At 37.6% G+C, this 20696-nt stretch overlaps 1 protein-coding gene across 1 annotated transcript in view; it reads left to right on the top strand.

Annotated features, from left to right (window-relative positions):
- Positions 1-20363, top strand: part of LOC148062069 (gamma-aminobutyric acid receptor subunit rho-2-like) — a 60511-nt gene extending 40148 nt beyond the window's left edge. Inside the window, exons 4-9 of the mRNA XM_087813277.1 lie at positions 7751-7974; positions 8061-8143; positions 10325-10465; positions 13282-13434; positions 16970-17178; positions 19434-20363. Of these exons, the coding sequence (XP_087669403.1) occupies positions 7751-7974; positions 8061-8143; positions 10325-10465; positions 13282-13434; positions 16970-17178; positions 19434-19754 (1131 nt within the window). The 3' untranslated portion in view covers positions 19755-20363. The remainder of the gene's footprint in view (positions 1-7750; positions 7975-8060; positions 8144-10324; positions 10466-13281; positions 13435-16969; positions 17179-19433) is intronic.
- The last annotated feature ends 333 nt before the right edge of the window (positions 20364-20696 follow it).

Here is a 20696-nt window from a genome sequence, read left to right as displayed (position 1 = left end):
AATTTGAATTTGAATATTTTATCAGCGTTCAATCTGCAGTAATTCAGTGAAACATAGCTTCTATTTCCTAATTTAAAGTCTCTTTCAACAGCATGCAAGATTGATGCATCCTTAATTGAAGCGCCGCGTCTTTTAAAAGGAAGAAAAAAGCCTGTATTAAACTAGTTTATCTGTTTGAACATACTATCATTATGAATGTGTGAGAATACCTTGAGTTGTGAACTGAGTTCACTTAGAATCAGCAACTTATTTTTTATATTTGATCAATGCTGTGAAAAGTATACACTCAGTGAGGAAATGCTGCAGGTTTGTCCAACGCCAGGACACTGGGACATCAACAACAAAACAAAATCATCATCCACTCTCCTCAGTGATGCAGCTCTCGCCGAGCCCTATGAACCCTTTCATAGACCAACATACTCCAGATTAGTTCTGATACTTAAACGCCTTGTTTTCTCTATATATGGACATTCTGGCCTCAGACCTACTTTTTTATGATTGGTTTAATCAGGGGTCACAAACCTTGGCCCACGGGCCATTTGCGGCCAATGATATTTTTTTATATGGCTCTCCATTTAAACCCTTCTTTTTATGCAGGGTGACCAAGGGACTCCCACTTTAAACAATGTTTAAAAAAAATCATCTGAAATGTTAACATTTATTTGGATTCGATTATGTACTTAAGATAGTTAAAATATACTTACATTAGAAAAAAATATGTATATATATTTATACATATATAAAAATATTGAAAAAAAATTGCCAAAATTCAGGGTGGTACAACACATTCACAAAACATAAAAAACTAAAAATAAATAAAGTTGTGCAGGATTTTTCTATGCCCCACAGTAGAAACAAGGTGAAGCAGAAACAAACAGGAACAAAATAAAACAATCTTTTTCTGTCCAAACCTTCATCTGTGATTATAGTCAAAGATGCCCACATGTTTCCTCCTCATCTTAATAGTTTACGCATTAATAGGTTAACATAGATAAGCTTTCCAGAAATCTGGTTGTCTGCAAACACAATCACATTCAAGTTCATAATTTAGATCAAACACACAAATTATTACACACAAACTGTGACCTCAGTAAATTTGTTATGTCTTTTTTCTTCTGTCTTGGTCATGTTGAGCAGTCAAAGCCAGGTATATCAGTTGGCTCTTGATTCAAGTAATAAAGCTTCTGTCCTTGTTAGACGAGATACTGAACGAGCCCAGAATTAAAATTAGTAACGCCCTTGATCAAGTTCCCAACTGATAGTTAAGAAATCCTTGAATGCAGCTTTAGCTGCGGTTGTCACTGTTAGTTAACACAAGAAGCGTGAGCTAGTTCTTTGAATACTTATTCTTGCAGTCAGCTTGTTAAATTTTTCTGCCATTATTACGTAAAAGATGCCTTTTTCTAGTTGTTTTTTTGCATTACTGAAGTCTCCTGTTGGGTTTTCTTTGGCATCTCTAGTGTATATAACATTGACCTGCTTTTAAACATGCAATTTCTCTTATAGAAACCGAATATAAACACCAATGATTTTGAAGATTTTTGACGAAACGTTCATTTAAGCCAGGATGTTCAAAGCTTTACAGTAAAAGAAATAGAGCTTTTCAAAGTAACCGATGATCTACTTTTAGATCTTAATTCAGCCTTTAACACAGTTGATCATGTCATTTTACTGGACTGGCTTCATTTACAACTGATTTGGATTGAAACATCATCAGGTAACTTCTCAAAGTCTATTGCAAAATTTACATGTGGCATTCCACAAGGTTCTGTTTTAGATCCCACCCCATTTTATCTCTTTAGTTCGTGTTAAACCCTTGATCAAATAATCCAGTGCCATAAATTATATTTTCAATCCCATGCAGACGAGTAAAATCATTGTCTACCAAAAGTGATTCTTCAGACCGTTGTTGCTTGTCTTACTTATGTCACCATGTTCCTTACAGCTGAACCAATCAAACAAAAGGGATTAGTATTTTCCTCTCAGAATTCTCCCAACTTGTTTTTTAACAGCCTTGGTCCTGGTGCAGCCCAGACTCCCACTTGACTTCTTAATCTTAAGAAAATGTTGCTCCCTGATTCATATTTCTTTATTATTGTTGCTTTGAGGGCTTTATCCTCAAATGTTATTTATTTTTAATTTCAGTTGTGACTCAGATGAGAGTCGGTGTGTGTGTGTCTTTGGACACTATCTCTTGCTGATAAGAACACTGCTTCTTGGCAGACGTTGTCTTTTCAGCTGCGGCAAGGCAACTGAGCTCCAAATCCTAGTTTCCTTGTTGGTGGGAGTGGTTTCGCTTGGAGGTTGAACTTTTAAGACTTCCTTCTTTTCCTCACCGACCCTCCCATTGTATTCATGTCTTCTATAGACGCACACACATTCTTACGTCATCTTGAATTCTATTCACTATTGGGTTTGATTACTTAATTGAGGTATATATGAATATATACAGTTAATAAGTGGTAAAATTGGTTTAAGAAGAAAAACAAACAACTCACATTTCAATTTTCTCCTTCTTCTGCTGTGTTCAATAACAATAACACAATTAACATTGATTGTTGGCGCACTGCTGTATGTAGTAATGATCTTGACCATCCTCTCTTCCTATTTCACATTGTCAATTGATCAACTCACAATTGGTCACATTGAGTGTAACTTTTGTTGTTTTGTGTTGCTAATACTGCTTATCTAAAACAAGTGTGTCACTGACTGCTTGCACGTGTGTACGTTTGTTGATATCTAGTTCTTGTTTTCTCTTCTTCTACTCTCAATTTCTGATCTTTGGTGTTGTATTTGCTATGCTGCCCCCTGCTGGTTTGCTCTTTGTTTACTTCTTAATTGACCTTTGTTCTGACTCAATTGGTGTAATTATTTAATTATTGATTAATTGAATCAATTGCAGCAATATTGTTTTCTTAGTTTTTCAATTATTACTTTAAATACATTTTATTATTTTAACAATTAGTCATAAATTTACTATTTTATTATTTTTAGTAAATTGGGGTTGGGATTTTTATCTTTTTAATTATTGGAGGAATATTAAGTTATATGTTGTATTTGGTCTTTAGACAGTCACTCTTATTCCTCTTTGTCAATTGTGCTATATATATATATATATATATGCAACTAATTAGGAAGTTAAATAAATAATAAATATGTAAGATTATCAGTTAATCAAGTGACTATTTGAAATGTGTGTTAAATCTAGATGATTGATTACAGTAAAGTTGTCATTTCCTTACAGGCCTGAAGAATTGAAATGAGGATATGCCATATATTCTGGCTACTTTTTTTTGGCCTTGGTCAGCATGTGTGCAGCTGAATTCTGTCGGAGTGGAAGCTGAAAGATGTATTTTTAGAAAGACGAGAAAGGAGGACATTGCGGTAATCAATTCTACAGATGATAAAAGCATGAATTGAAGTCTCTGCATTGGCTTGAGAGACAAACTGGTGCACTCTAGAAATGGTAACATGTGTAGCTGGAAACTGAGATTTGAGCCAAATATGATACATTTTTCACTTGTTTTTAAGGTTTAAAGGACAAACTCAGAGTTTCCTCTCCAGTGTATCTCTATGTGGACTAAAAACGTGTCGTGATTGAGCTAATTAAAGTTGTCTTGCCACCAGGAATGGACATAAACGATACAATGAAGGGAATCAATGGACTCTCTTTAATCAGGAGGCATAGAAATGGAAAATAATGTGTCTTCTGCATAGCATTGAAAATTGTTGCCGTACACTATAGTTAAGTATTTCGTATATATCTTTGGAAATCCTAAAACATTTTACTGATTAATATTTTGGGTAGACATGGCAGGTGGAATACAGATATGCAGGTATTATTTTTGTCTCCTACCTGATCCACTATTTCCTTCTACAGAAGTATGCTATTAAACATCAAGAGTCAGTTGATGTTTAACCTGTATTCAATTGTCTCTATTTTGTTTAACTAATCCTGAATCTGTGTTTTTAATCATCTTCATAGTTAATAAAGGTTTTACAAATAGCACTTACCATAGAAGTTCGACTTTTGTTCCAGAATCCATATTAAATTTCCTGAAGTAAAAAGTCCATCTAGTACCTATAAAAACTATGTTTAAAATTTTGAAGAGCCAGCTCAGTAGCAACTCCTAAGCAATCTTTCTAATTTACGTTTTTTTCCTTACATACTACTCGGTCCATGGCTGCTACCTACATGTTGGCTGGTGCAACACAGAGCCAAACCTCAGGGGTCTAAGAGTCTCAAAACTGCATGAGCCGGAAAAACCAAGGACATTCCCAGCAAGATTGACTGGCAAGACTGAAGCGGAAGACAACCAAGTCACGGGACCAACTGCGTGAAACTTAAAGTTTGCAAAGATGGAGTGACCCCCATACTCTCCAGAGGATCTTGACCTGCAGCGTCACAGACACTATAGCTAATGTCAAGATTGACAAGCGACAGCTTGTCCAAAGGGGCATCTATGACAGGCTTAAAACAAGGACCCTTGAGGAATCCACAACAAGATGGAAATCCAAAAAGGCTCACAGTAAAAACAGAGTCTCCTTGCCTCAAGAACAAATTGGCTAAATGAGGGTGACTCTGAGCTAAAACTGAGGCAAACATACAAAGCCTTAATGTCTGTAAAGCCCTGAGAAAACTGTGGACACCGACATTTTGTCACTGTTGAGGCAGCCAGACGACACAAGAAGTGACTCCACCTTCCCTGGCATGAACCCCTGAAGTTTCTCAGGGCCTATTAAATCTGCTTACAAGTCGACATGCAACTGTCTTCACGCAACAGCAGAAGTGGGGATTCAAGAATTGATTCATTTGATAGAAATACATTTTTCTATAGTAAAATCAAATTGGGGTTAGACTTTGAGTTTTGGCCATCGAAAGACTGTGGTATTACATTACTCATTTTATGAACTGTTGAAATTCCAATTCTGTCATTTGAACTTTATTGATTTATAAGATTTGAATTGTCAGTAGGGAGAACAAAAACACCTTATTAACAAGAACAATAGTTGTCAGTAACATAAAACCGGGAAAGAGTTAATCCGCATATTTTCTATGGAAAACAACATGACTGGTGGTGCACATTCAGAAAATAACGAGTGCCAAAAAGTTAAATGTTATGCAATTTCTAAACTGACCTGCATCAAAATTCATCTCTGTAAACAAGCTCTACATTGCACTATTGACATTGCCTGCAGACCAACTAGAAAACTTTCTATATTAAGCCTTTGTACAGAGGAGTTAAAAAAACAATTCTGGTGCTACAAGTAGAGGTGGGAGTGATGTCTTCAGAACTGAGGAGATTGCATTTGTCTGTGGGTGGCTTGGTCCTTTTAAAGAGACATAATGAAGGCCACCTTGAAACCATGTTGAGAAAAAGAAAGTAAAGAAGGTTAAATTTTTTGGGTTGGAAAAGAAGCAAATGAACTTGATAGAACAACAACATCAGAACAAGATACCTGCTCTCACTGATAAAGCCCTGGATATAGTTGAAATAATATATCCAAAAATCTGTATTGTACTCAAACATAGACAGATGCATCAAAATGTTCAGGCGGTAGAATCAGTATTTTGTTTGTTATTCAAGAAACGCAACCTCAAATTTGAGCCCTTTGGTCACACAAATTCCAACTGCCTGTCATGCTAAATAAGCAACAAGAGCATCATGTTAAGGTTTAAATTTCAGCCCAGGCTTCCATAAATACATAAGCAGTGGCTGAGGTGATTCACCATAAACAATGGCAACACAAGGGACCACAGACACATTTGTCTTCGGGCCTCTGGGTCACCTTGACCCAGAGACAAAACAAGCGTTAATGGAAAGACGGCAAAAATATTTTCTAGAAATAAAATGTAATTAGAAAGAAACTGTGGAAACAAAGAGAACTAATTTCACCAATAAAGTTGATTCACAATCTGTACTCCATACCAGTAAATGCTATAAAACATAAAAAGTGAAAAGTAAATATCACATCATATTTTGGTGTGGATGGTGACCAAAAAGTATGTTAGAAACGTCACATTAATATTATCAACAAAATGGTAGAAAAACAAATTAATGTAAGAATTATATCTTAAATAAAGGATGTGAAACAAGGTTTGGATAGTTACCTGGAGAACCAACCCCCTCAGCTAAACAAATATAGCCTCAATATATCACAGAGGTACACCGATTATACTTTGCCAAGTAGCCGCCACCATTCTCCAGGGGTCAATGAAAATCTATAGGACCAACTTACTAGAACTCTCCCATAAAGAATTGCATGTATTAAAAGACAGTTTGGAATTCTGCCATGATCAAATGGAAAACCTCACAATGAAAAAAAAAAGAAATGTACAACATACAAAGACACTGTTGCTCTTACTAAGGTTATTTTTCTTTTTGCACAATGAATTCTTCATCCGCTCAATTATATGTTTTCTGTTAGAAGGTGTACCAGGAAAGAAATGAGAGTGAACAAAGCCAAAGTAAAAAAAAAACTTTGCATTTCCAGTCCCAAAAAACACCAAAGTGAAAAACACCTCACTTCAAAATTGAGGGAAAACACTGAAATGTGCGGCATACATTCCACACTTGAAGTGACGTTCATGTCAGTTCGGTGACTCTATTGATAAAACACGTACAGCCGCTTCTGTGCAAAAGCCGACGAAAAAATGGGGTGAAGATATTTTAATAAGTCTCCCTGTGGAGTCAAATATGTAGCAAAAAAAAATTGAGCTATACTGTTGCTAGCCTGCAACTGGATGTTGCTTGTTTTATCCAGACAGTTGCATTTGCTTTTCTCTTGATGCAGTAGATTCTGGCACAAGGTCATCAAACATATCTGCAAAACCCAACAGGTCCAAAGAAATGTATTTGTTTTTTTAAAGCCAGATAAAAAGACCCATTGAGATCGAGATCTCTTTCATAAGAGCGGCGTGGCCAAGAAACACAGTAGGACACATTTGAATAAAAAGGAAGGCCATAACTACACAACTGAAGAAAAGTGCTTTACCAGGCAGGAACCAGTGTGTAGCATCTTTCAGACAAAGAGGACATGGAAGCTTTGAAAAAATATTTTAAAGTGGTAAATAACTCTTTTACCAAGTTTAGTAATCTATATCTATAAAGTGCGATGAGTCAGATTGGTTACCCTCTCACGGGTGTTACAGGACAGGGCAGAAAACCAAGCCCTCAGCAATGTCTTACAGTTGTTCGACACCATGTTAATTTCCCTGATCCTCTCATAATGTTTTGATAAAGATGGGGCAGAAAGAGGGGAGATGTGGACGGTAAGTAAAACTGTGTGGACCGTAGAAATATAGTTAACAAGGATATGTATGTTATACATGTTAAGTTAGTCACCTATTCATCTCACACATTCATCTCACAAATTGTTGGTGCTGAAGTGAAACAACATGTTTCAATGAGCCTTTTTAAAACCCAAAGAGAAGCAGACACCTGCAGAGAAAGAAAGATTTGAATGACTCTTCTTGGCGTGGCAACACATCCTTCACTCGCTTGAATCAGATACAAATGCGGAAGATTATCAGCCTGAGCAGTTACAGTGGTGACGTGATGAACATAATCTTGCACCAGGCAAATATCTCAACATATGCTGAACACTTCACCATGCATGCATGCTATACATAATCCAGCTGCATCATCCTGTATAATCTTGGCTGCATGTCATGATCCACAGGCGCTTCACAAGTACATTGAAGATTAATCCTGCGGCTGTTGTTTTCTTTCTCTTCCCGTCATCCCAGGATTTCACCATGACCCTGTATCTCCGTCACTACTGGAAAGACGAGCGGCTGGCCTTCCCCAGCTCCACCAACAAGAGCATGACCTTCGATGGGCGCCTTGTCAAAAAGATCTGGGTGCCTGACGTCTTTTTCGTTCACTCGAAGAGGTCTTTTATTCATGACACCACCACGGACAACATCATGCTCAGGGTCTATCCTGACGGCCACGTCCTCTACAGCCTGAGGTGAGGATGATACAACTGAGCAGGTCCTGATGCAACATTAGTGGAGTTGCTGTTGTTTAAACTGGTTTGTTTGTTCAACTCCTCAGAGTTACCGTCACGGCAGCGTGCAACATGGACTTCAGTCGTTTTCCTCTGGACTCTCAGACGTGCACGTTAGAGCTTGAGAGCTGTAAGTATTTATGTAGCTTGATTATTGATCGAAAACATCATTTTCCTTTCCAAATGTCTCACTGAACACACTTTGAAAGGAAAAACTTGAGCACTTTTGTTGACACTGATTCTCGGTGGACCTGGAGAAGTAGGGGAGAAGTAGAGGGTCCATATCAAAAGAACTCTGTTAACTTTTTCAGCATTTTGACCTTGAATTTGACATTTGCGGAGGTCCCAGGATGTTTGAGTGTGAGCATCTGGCTACTGCAGCTTCCTCACCTCCTGACATTTAAACAGCAGTGAGTGATGTGTCTCGATCATGAAATAAAGTTTTGCCCTTTTCTTACTCAAGGGCATATTTTCTCAATATTATTTGAAATTATTTTGAAGAAGGTTGAATTATGACATTTATTTATATCCCCTCAGAGCTGGTTAATAAGAGCAGATGTCAGAGGAAGAACATTTGGACTCGTTGAGACACTCAATTTATTTTATGTCAGCACTATATTTATCGACCACTATTCAGATAGAAATGAAATAGCATGACTGGCAAAAAAACAAGTTTAAGTTAATGAGAAATACACTCTGAGCTCTGTACTTGTTACAACATGATGTCTTTCCTTTTATGTATATGATTGTATGCCGACGATGGTGTTCTGTATGTGTGTGTGTCTCCTAGCTTTTATGACAATATGGGAGTGATTATGTGTTTAGCATCATTTATATGAAACAAGAACTATGACAAAGTTTTTTAGTCATTGTTTCTAGTTCACAGGTTTATTTTGGAGTAAACCTGACCAAAACAAGCATCATAGAATTCCAAGAGTCACAGGCTCATATTACTTCAGAGAAAATCTGGTCCTCTTTCAAAATGAAACACCTTTATGACATATATAATCAATAAAACAGAGATTGTATAAATGTTTTTTTCTTTCTGTGCGGCTCGGTAACACACATTAGGGACCACCGCCGTAGGGCATATCATAAACAAGGGACCCTTAGTTACAGTTGGGCAGTAATTTTTGTAGTTTCTGTTTTTATTGATCTCACAATTGTGGGTTAATTGTTTTATCTGTTGCAATACAGCAAATAAACTTGGTCTTTGGTGAATCAAATATGGGAGAGTGATCTCAGTTGCATCAGTCATTAGTTTTTATAGATGTTCGACAAAGGTTTGTTGGGTGGTAAAATGTATCTGAATACCAAACCAAACAGAAGTACATTTCAATCCTGTTTTATTCCCTAATGATATTATCCAGTTCATAGTGGTTTGAAATGTAATCTGATTTTTTTTTTAATTCACTATTTTGTAGTACATGTCTGTTATTGTCATAGCTCCATAAAATCACATGAATCCTCTCACCTGCTTCTGTAAGGGTTCCATATCTATGTGTTTTAATGGGCTATTCTAAATTTCTTCTAGGTCTGTTGGCTAAAAAATGAAATGGGAGAGTAGATAATAAAACCTTGGATATTAAGTTTTGCTCTATCAACAGCCAGTCTATTTCTTGCTCTTTAACTGCCCGTACCACTAAGGCTCAAAGCTTTAATTTTGGTGACATCAATCTGATTTAAAAAGATTTTAACCCAAGAACATCAGTATGATTTGTTAGAGATCGTCACCCATGCATTTGTGATCACATAATTTAATTGTACTATATTGCTGCTTCGGTAGTTAGATAGCTTCACCCTGCTGATTTAGTGTCTTTGAAGTTTGGTTTTCTTCTACAGGGGCACATTTGGGTGATGTTCAGCCGACCCCAGTCATCAACAATTTTTCGGCTGGATATCACCCAAGATGATACAATTAGGCAAGCACGAGTGAATTCATTTCGATTCCGTGTCTGATTTGTTGCCTCAGCTGGAAGCATTACATCTTCTCCTGCCTTCATCAAACATGAAATAGCATCAATAAAAAGTGGTACCCTCCAAGTCTCCTTAGGCTAATCCAGACTGTGCTCAATGTTCTCTGGCTCCATTAGCAGACATCTGTTAATGAATCGACTTCTGTTCCTCAACGTCTTTGGCAGAAGCTTGAACCAGACTCTGACTCTCTCCGTAGTAGAAGATGAGGCAGCTGTCATGCTCCTGGCTCTGATCACAAAAGCCTTTGTTGAATGAAAAATAGGGTGTAACTTTTAATGGCTGGATTTCTCAAGTGGCAGGTATAAGTTACAGGTTTGTGCTTGTTGTGTTGCAGACGCCTACACGGACGAAGACCTTATGCTCTACTGGAAAAGCGGCGATGAGTCACTGAGCACGGACGACCGAATTTCTCTATCTCAGTTCCTTATTCAGAAGTTCCACACCAGCTCACGACTGGCTTTCTACAGCAGCACAGGTACAACTGACAAGACTTCTGTCAAAGATGTAAATACCATCCATCCATCCATCCATCCATCCATCCATCCGCCGATCCATCCATCCATTGATGTTGATGACTGAGGTCGGATGAACATCACCAGAATGTGTACCTGTTGAAAAATAACAGGTATTGTTCCATCCATCCATCTATCCATCCACCCTTCCGTCCACCCATCCATCCATCTACCTACATATCTACGACAAAACACACAAAAACTGTTTAATATATTTACTGAAATGTTGAATTTAGCACATTTAAGAGCATGTAATAAACATACAATCTTCAATGAGATTACAAGTTTAAAAAAGGCAAAGCTGTTTACATACACTGGAGATGTTTTTTTGGATATTAAGAGCCGCCAAGTACAAAGGGTATTAGTCAAAACGACAAACGTTGACTCTTATGTTGCACTTAGTGGTCATTTCTGTCACATCAGAGTCAATGTAAATGATCAACTTTGATCAACAATAAACACAAACACAGATGTCTGGAATTAGATGTGTGGACACCACAGAATTAACAGCGTGGAGATCAAAAACTATTAAAAACAATTGCTGCTTTGTTAGAAGACGTTGTCGGCGGTGCAAAAAGACAGGAGCTTTCAGAGACAGAGAAGATTTAATGGCAACAGATGAAGTCTGGCAGTCACGGTTCCACATTGAATTACCCCCTGGGCGAGACAGCTTGTGAATATAAAATGAATCGAATGTGACACGGATAAGATGTAGATTAAATAAGAAATAAACATGTAAATATATGATTCTCATTGATCGAAAATGTTCCAGGCAGAATTCTCCTTGGTGATTATGACCACATGATTGTTTTGTATCACCTGCCATTTTACACAATTCAGAGAACCAATAACACACAGCAATGACATGCCTGCATAATGTAACCGACAGAATGATCCACTTATAGGGCACCTAATATGTTTATTTAAGTGTCTCTTTGGGTTTGTTGAACCCAAAAAATTACAAAACACTCACAATCTCAAGTAGTGCTTTTAAACACATCCAACTCACTTTTGTAGACATGAGATTGTTTGTCCCCTATTTATGCAGATGACAAATATTAGCAAGATCGACACTAATAGGTTTACCTTTCATTTTGCCCTATTTGTTGGCACATATTTGTCCCGCTCATCTCAACTTAAATGACACTACAGTGAGACGAAAGGGTCCTTCATAATTTGAATCATACTTGAATTATCCATTTGAGGTCTTAACCTCATTTCCCAACTAGAAGTTCTGCAGAGTATTTGCGAGTGTTTTGTCATCAAAGAAAACCTAGAGGTGGCTGGCGAGCAGGTTGGGTTCATGGCGTATTTTGCCATGGTTACAGACTCGGTTTAGGAAAACTATAAAGTCTGACCTACTTCCGGGAAAACAAAATTAGGGTTTTCGCTAAACCTGCTCTGCTCTCTGAAACCTCAGATCTATCTTGAGAATCGCCACAAGAGAACCAACCAGGGACTTTGATACACTGGAAACATGAGGCCAACAGAACTTTTCCTACTGAAAATGTATATGAGCTCTTTTACTGTCATGAAATTAATGCAGTTGTAAAATATTTTTTACAATAAGCATTGCATATGTCCGCCTGTTAAAGGTCAAAACCTTTTATATGATTGATTTTATTTGTGATTTCCAAAAATTTCAAATGAAGACCAGCTTAGTTTTCCCCACCCTGTTTCAACCTGTCTTTTTATATCAGTGTTCGAAAATGAAACCTTTTCCCGTCATTGCACTCATTTACTATAGTAATGTGTAACCCATGCATGCAGTCTTCAGTAGGAGTGTATACTGTATAAGCAGTACAGGCTCCTTTAAACATGATTTGCAAAGAGTGACTGGAAGGGAGGAATCTGGTACCTCCCTATGTGTGCTCGGTTCCCAGTTGATTGGGGTGTACAAAAGAAATTTGGATTTCTGGATTTGAGTGTCCGCCAGGTCTGAGGAGGAAATTAACACAGGCCTTTGAAGATGAGGCCCCTGGACACCTTCCATCTGATGTTTCTTTATTGCATCCTGAATCTAGTGCAGACAAATGGAAAGACAAAATCACTATTGATTGGGTTTTAGTATACATCAGTCTATCAAACAGATGTGATTCCAAATAATAAAAGTCAGGGGATATGTATGCTTTAATGCACAATACATTTTTTTAGGCTCCCACACTGTTAGAACAGTGCAACTGCAATGTTATTAAACCTCAACCCTTGTTTGTGTACAAAATGAGATCAAGGGGGTATGTTGGCTCAGTTTCTTGTTTCATCTTCCAGGTAATTTAAAAAAATCTGTCGGTACTTCATATGAAAACACTGTCTCCCACACACTGCTATAAAGTTTGGTGGTCACATGACACTCCCAGACTATCTGGGCGGGTCATCCAGACAAACATATGTAGTGAAGAGTATTGTTGAAATTAAGCTAGTTATTTACACAAAATGGGGGATCCAACATGATAGAAAGATATTAAAATTAATAAATGATCATATATCCAGCCAAAATGCAACACTGAGTTTTTAAAGACAGTGCTGTGGAACAGTCTTTCCAGTCACCGCTCCAGTCTCTCTTGTGGAACATATCTTCTGGAAACAGCTCTGAACAATGTATTAAATTTATCTGTCAATGTTTTGTTTTGGGGCATAGCAGTTTGGAGTGCAGCTGTGAAAACAGATCAGTTGGGTATTCTGATGTGGAATTATAGAGGAAAACAGAGCACAGACAATAGAGGCAGAATATGACATATATATATATCTGGAAACTAACTCCTGTGCATCCCATCTCCAGGCTGGTACAACCGTCTCTACATCAACTTCACGCTGCGGCGCCACATCTTCTTCTTCCTGCTGCAGACCTACTTCCCCGCCACACTGATGGTCATGCTGTCCTGGGTGTCCTTCTGGATCGACCGCAGGGCTGTTCCTGCCCGGGTTTCCTTAGGTAATATATGTCTCAATGAAGCAACTTTATTAAAAAAAAACTCATTAAATGTTCTGTCCTACTGATTCACTGTACCCCACAAGAAAAAGCATGTTTTATAAACAATTGTCTTGGTAATAATGGCATCCCAAGGGACTCAAAAACTTAAGATGACTTCAGAATAACTGACATGTATGTAGCAGGTGGACTGATATATCAATGAACCCTACTCAAACTGATAGAAAATATGTGGTGCGCTTTATGCCTTTCCAAGTGCTCCTGGGTCATTGGTGGAGAAGTAACCTATCATAAAGTGCTCTTGGGTATCTTCAGCATTCAGCTGTTCTACGGCCACACCAAGAGATGTTGAATTACCAGACCTTTATGCAGCATCAGTCCGGACCTGACTCTTACATTCAGCCAAGGTTTGTTAGAATGCTGTCATGGGAGAGAATAAATCTTGAGCATACTTGAACGTTCGTGTTCACAGAGGTATGCTAAAAGGAGGCCGACATCATAATGATGCCAAGTTGACTTAGAGACATTATCAGTTTGCATAAGATATCTTTCTCTATGTGGGTATAGTCGTGTACTAGAAAGAAGGCATATCTGGTCCGTTGGATAAGACTCCAGCTCGCAGAAAAAGTGTTGGCGTAATATGCTTTTATGTAGCGCTGTTTATGCACTTTGTATCATTAGTTTTGTGGGAATATTGACATTAATGATAAATATTGCAGTCCCTTCATTTACTTTTTCTTATCGTATTCTTCATGCATGCAGGTGCGTTGCAAACAAAGGTTTGCTTACAGTCTCTACTGAGCACACACTGGAGGATAAAAACAAGGCCATAGTTATCCTGCAGGTTCCAAAGCAAGGCAACTGGATTGTGCAGAGTTTTGGGAAGATGTTTCACCTCACCAAATAGTTGAAGCCTCTTGGATGAGAGCTGTTCAAGCTTTGCTTTGAAACCTTCTGAAGAGTTAAGATTTAGTTTCTCAGTTTTTTAAAATGAATAATTACCATGGATATGTTCAATTTTGACATTCACTTTAATCGGAGGTCAGCAACCCGCGGCTCCGGAGCAGCATGCAGCTCTTTCAGCCCTCCGATGTGGCTCACTGAGGGTTTTGAAAATAAGTATTGGTATAAATGTGAGTATTTAATTCAAATGGTATGTAGCGTTTATTCCAATGATGTATGAAAAACGAGCAGCTCTCTCCTTTTTATTGTTACTCTAAGACGTAACTTTGCTGATATAAAAACAACGTTAGTTATTCACGATCAGTGCAGAACTCTTCGCTCAAATTGAATTAAAAAAAATCAAGACCTGGTGAACATATTTTACATTTTACCTCAAGTCAGTCAGTTACAACTATTATTATAAAGCGGGTTAAGTTTTTTTCGTTTTCTGCATTGTTGAAATAATAATAAAAATAATAATGATTGTTGTGATTTATTTTAAAGCAGTTCTATGCGATTTTTAAGTCGAGCAACGCCAGTGGACTAAAATGGTTGTGTTTAGCCCAATGACCACATTTCCCATTAGCACTCGCTAAACGTCACAAAAGTTGCCATGTCCCGGTTTGCAGCAATTGGAAGAAGTTTCTGTTTCCAGACTTCCATTGGCTAAATGAAGGATGGATGATAAAATAATCCTTTTTAAATAACATAACTTTAACTTTGTTTTTGTTCCGTAATTGCCCCCCAAACCACCACAACCAGTGCAATATGTAGCATGTTCACACCATCCCCAAGAACTTTTACAGTGAAAATAAAAATCACACAAAGCACCTCAAGTCACGTTATATGAGTCATTCAACTAGTTTTAAGTTTTATGAAAATATTTTAGTACAAAAATATTACGGTACCAAAGCTACCCAGAGCTGCTTTAATGTATAAATAACCCTTCACAAGAAAAGACAAAAACAGACATGAGTCAGTTGAACAGGACAGACTGCTGTATATTTACAGTACAAAACGTTGTTATGATAATTATCAATGCTTAAAGGAATGGTTCACCGGGTATTCAGACTTCACACATTTTCTTCTCGCCCTTGTGTCAACCGAGGCTGGGATTCTCTTCAGAGTAATCGGTTCCTCTTTACAGGGATGTTTGTTCATTTTGGTGAGGCGACTGGAGCTTGTTTGTCTTCGTCTTCGTCCAAAAAGACATCTTGTATTGAAGCTTCGACATAAGTGATTTAGGCTGGTGTCACAGACTTATTTAGGTTTTTTGGAAACAATCCCTCATATTTAGATGTTTATAATTGGATCATTCTGGTTGACGATGGCACATAGAGGTGGCGCCGCCCTCCCACCGATTTGGCTGTGTTTTTTATTTTCTAATCTTTTTTATATTTTATATATTTGTTATTATTTATTCTTTTTTAGTTTTAAAATAATCATCAACAGTGATGAGTGATGAGTGTGTTTGTAGAAATCTTTATACTGATAAACTACATTTGCATTGATTCAGTCATTCGTCATATCCTGTGGTTTGTGGCAAAGAGAACAGACCATAAGTCACATCACGTTTATGTAACTCAACCAATCATACATGGTGGAAAAAGTGACGTATAAGCTTCATCTCTAAGTATGATTTGGGGTGCTAGAAAAGGTGACCCCTATCGTTGAAATACATAAAAGTAAATGTCCACACTAATATACCAGATTAATAAGATCACTTGGTAGCGTGCTACACTTGAGAACCTTAAGGACACGGGTTCAATCCCTGCTCCAATTTTCTTTTTTTTTAATTGAATTTATTTCTCTTTGTGTGAGATAATGATTAGTTGGTAGAAATTATATCTTATGTTCTGGTGCATAGAAAGGTTTTCAATAATTTTGCTATAGTTTTTTTAAGTAATTTGGTGTATTCTGATTGTAACAGTGATCAGCACTGGATAGACAGCGGCAGCTCTGCGTGCTTGGTTATGAATATCATGTTGTTTATTATTATGTTCATGTTGAGAAAGGTGAAGTCTGCATACAAGAGCCGCACCTTAAAAAAAATTCACCATCCGCCACTACATGAGGGTGAGTGGAAGAAGGGAGAGGTTTGAATTTTGAGTAAACTATCACTAACTAACGTTTATTTTTAGTTTGTTTATATATAGCATAAAGGCGAACAAATTAAGTGAACATTATGTGGAATGATATTTCATTTTAAAAGAGAAAAAGAAAGACTGCAATTATAAATTGTCATAGGAGAAGGAAGTTTGATTGCATTCTGAATTTTTCCCCCAACCGCTATCAAGAATACAGTAATATATATAATATCTTTTTTCAAATTTTACATTTATGGGAAAGTCCTGATTATTGAATTTAGCTTATTTTAAATAACAGCTTGTAAAACTGCGACAGAGATATACCAGCAACCTAACAGCTCTGTGCTTAAGAAAATAATTCATATAGACATGTAAACTATGTTCTACATTATTAAACAATTTCTTGAAGGAGATCTCCAGAGAGATCAATAAAGTTTATCTAATCTAATCTAATCTAATGAGTTCCTGAAAGCATTTTCAACGATCCTATCCTATTGTCTGTTCCCCAGGAATCACCACGGTGCTCACGATGTCCACCATCATCACAGGAGTCAACGCCTCCATGCCCAGAGTGTCGTACATCAAAGCTGTGGACATCTACCTCTGGGTCAGCTTTGTCTTCGTCTTCCTGTCCGTCCTTGAATATGCTGCGGTCAACTATCTGACCACACTGAGAGACGGAAAAGACCGGAAGCTGCGGGAAACAGCCAGAGAACAGGTAAACATGTCCGAATGAGATTCTCTGTTAGCTTCCATGTCTCAGCCTTAAATTATATACTTTATTGAATATTGTTTTGATTGTTTAAGCGCTTCGTGACCCTGGTCTAGAAATGCGCTATACAAATAAAAATTACTTACTTACTTACTTACTTTCTGTCAGTTTAATTTTTCAAGCAAATCATATAATCAGGAGTTTTTTTGCCATGTTAACTCATGTGAAGCTTTGACCTGCACAACGCTTCATGCAAAGACTTATTTGCTGCATTTCTGTCCTTGATCCTAAAACAAAGACCTGTCCACAAAGGCTTAGTCAATCAAAAATGTTTTTTCCAGGCAACAGCAGCAGCATTAATACTCTCCTTAAATCTCCTTAGAACTCTTCCTATGCAGCAAAAAATTCTGGACGTTTCATGAACACTTCAAAAACACTGGGGTTCAATTAAAGAGCCATTTCACACACATACGCCACATTTGGGATCTGAACTCAGCTAAGTAAATAACTGCTTTGATTAATTGCTGTCACAGGGTATGCTCTGTGAAGAAACAAATCTGACTGACAGCAGGATGTGTCATGGGGTTTTGTGTTTCATAATTAAAAGTTGTACAAATAACTTTAAACAGGAATCGAAAGTAAATAACATTTTTACTGGATACGTTAATGAGATTGGAGAGTGAATGAAAAGTGATATACTTTGTAACGTTGCAAATACTAATTCCTACTATGTTCATCAGTTTAGGTAATTCAAACAAGTGAGTTTTGTTTGAAGTTGCTCTAAATTGATTTAAATTATTTATACTATCCATATTATTGATCAGTTTAACTAAAAAAGACTCATCCTAGTGCCACTACAGATAAGTGGGTTCTGGTTTTGCTGGGAATTTTGTATTTGCTTTATGAGGTGAACATCGCAATGACAATAATTTATGGTAGTACAGTATAACAACAATTATTTTTTTCTTATTTTGGAAATTTAAAATATATTGCCTTTATCATTGATTTATAATTCTTAAAGGATATTAAAAACCCAGACTTTTTTTACAGGAAATAATGGTTTCCAAAATTCAATATAAGAAATACAGTATCCTTCACCTGTCAAAACCAAAAAAGTGCAGAGAGATTCCAGGGTTGGTGGAGTGTCTTTTAAAGTGAACTGATATTGTATATAATTCAATTTAAAAAAGTCTACATTCTGCTTATCTTAGTGAGGAGAAGGAAGTTGTCTGGTATTTACTTTTGAAAAATAGATCTGCTCTCCAGAGGTTCTCCACCTGGCAAAACTTTTCTTCTTCTCAGCCTTGTTTGCGAGCACTGTGCAAGTGCTGATTATTGGCTGGGAACTCTGCCGTTGCTCTGCATGTGACCAGTCAGTCCATGCTGGAGACGACATAGTGACGGCAGATTCAAGCCGACTGCACTCGGGCAAAAATTATCCAGATTTTTATTCAATATCTTATCAGCAGGAAGATGCTGATAATCATCTGAGTTGAACTTTCAGACCAGGTGGTCATCGATCACCAGTCTTCATAAAGTATTACCTCCTCAAACATATATCCTAACCCTTGTGTTGCCTGTGGGTCAATGTATTTTTTTATTTTTTTATTTACATTGGTTTTCAGGCCTCCAGGGACTCCTTGACCCAGACATTAGAGTTATTTATGATTCAACTGCCAAAAGAAAAATCCAATTAAGTTTTTCTATCTGCAGTACATAAACACAATCCATCCATCCATCCAACTATCTGCAACAGATACTCAAGAAATAACTTTGTGCAACTAATAGTTGAATTGATTCTCACGAGTTAAATGTATGAATGATCCATTTGGCAAATAGACTTTCTCTAGAGAAGGTTAAAGAGTGCTTGTAGATGAGCACATATTACAATGTCATAATAATTTGTCGCTCTCGTCGAGATTTTCAGTCAAGGGAGGAATCAGTTAAGGAAAGAGATTGTCAAGTGGAAATATCATATTGCGACAGCCTATCAACCTACAGTCGCTGCTCCTCTCGTCCTTGATGCTCCCAGGAGCACTCATTATCCATCACAAAAATGTCTATGGCCCAAAGACATGCTGGTTCTTGAAGTGGTCATGAGAAGAGTGGTCAGAACAAAAGCCCTGATTTTTTTATCTCTGCACACTGATGGAAACATCAAGCAGCCGGGGCACATACCTGAAGATGTAGCGGCTCTCTGTTGCACTCAACGTGTTTTCAATTAATGTAGTGTTGACGGAACTTATTTCTCTGTCTTTCAGGCACAGTCTCAGGCACTCGCCTGCAGCTGCGGCATGTCTCACACCCGCACCATGATGCTCGACGGTACCTACAGCGAAGCTGATGTCAACAGCCTGGCAGGTTACACCCATGCATCCATGGTCGCCGAGGACAGCTCGGAGAAGCAGGAGCGGATGGTGGTGCACCTCTCCATCGACAACGAGTCCACAGGCACAAAGAAAAAAAGCAATCGCAGCTTCAAAATCATTCAGAACACACACACGATAGACACATACTCACGCATGATCTTCCCTGGCTCCTACATCCTATTCAACCTCATTTACTGGTGTGTGTACTGCTGAGTCAGCAAAGCTCTGGTGTCATACAAACTCAGGTGGAGTCCAGCTGTACTGGAAAAAACCACCTTCCATCCTGCGTTCGATCATTTAGGACCGGTCTCTGCTTGGAACATCTGACTTCATAGCTTCGTCACATCACATCGGCAACAGTCTGACCCCCCTGATGTCTTGATGCCTAAACTATTCATCTGCTCAAACTACAATATTTGGATGTCTGGTTTGATCGTGTATCGGAAATTGAGCAGATCACAACCATTTTATCTAGTGATACTATTGTGTTGCACAATAGGTTTCAAACTTGCTTATAATGCTCCTCAAGTCGGCAAAATCCGTGGTCAAAGGAGTCTGATTTCATACTCATGGCTTCTTAACAATTATAAATGATGCTGTATTTATACTGTTTTTAGCACAGCAATGTATAATGTCTGCCTGAGAAAAACATCTAGTAACAACCGATTTGTCAAAAAATGGCCAAAAAACAAATGAAAATACAATATATCTATATACTTTTGGTTTCATTCATTTCTTTGCTTTTTTGTGGTTGCTTGTTGATGTTGATGATGCTGAGTTAGAGGAGAACGAGGAATAAACATCAGAGAAACGCTTTATAAATAGTTGTGGTGTCATCTTTGGACAAAACAAAACAAAAAACAGCCATGTATTAATCAGTCTGAATCAGCATACCAAGTCTATTGCTTTGTAAACTGAACAAAGTCTGTCAACCGATTTGGTTGTTAAAAAATAACGCTCTGTATGTAACCTGAACTCTACTTTCACCTTATATTTTTGAAAGCCTTGATGTTATTTTTGTTATTAAGTAAACATGATCTAACATTGGAAAAAAACATTTTTCAAGATGAAAAAACAATCAACTTGCATGGGTTCAAAATCCTTGTTATTGACCAAAATCAGTTTTTATTTATTTACGTGTACCACGATGGCTTT

The sequence above is a fragment of the Callionymus lyra genome, chromosome 17 (genome assembly GCF_982586985.1).
Source record: "Callionymus lyra chromosome 17, fCalLyr1.hap1.1, whole genome shotgun sequence".
In the NCBI taxonomy this organism is placed as follows: domain Eukaryota; kingdom Metazoa; phylum Chordata; class Actinopteri; order Syngnathiformes; family Callionymidae; genus Callionymus; species Callionymus lyra.
Note: the sequence above shows the minus strand (reverse complement) of the source record. Positions and strands in the feature narration are given on the sequence as shown.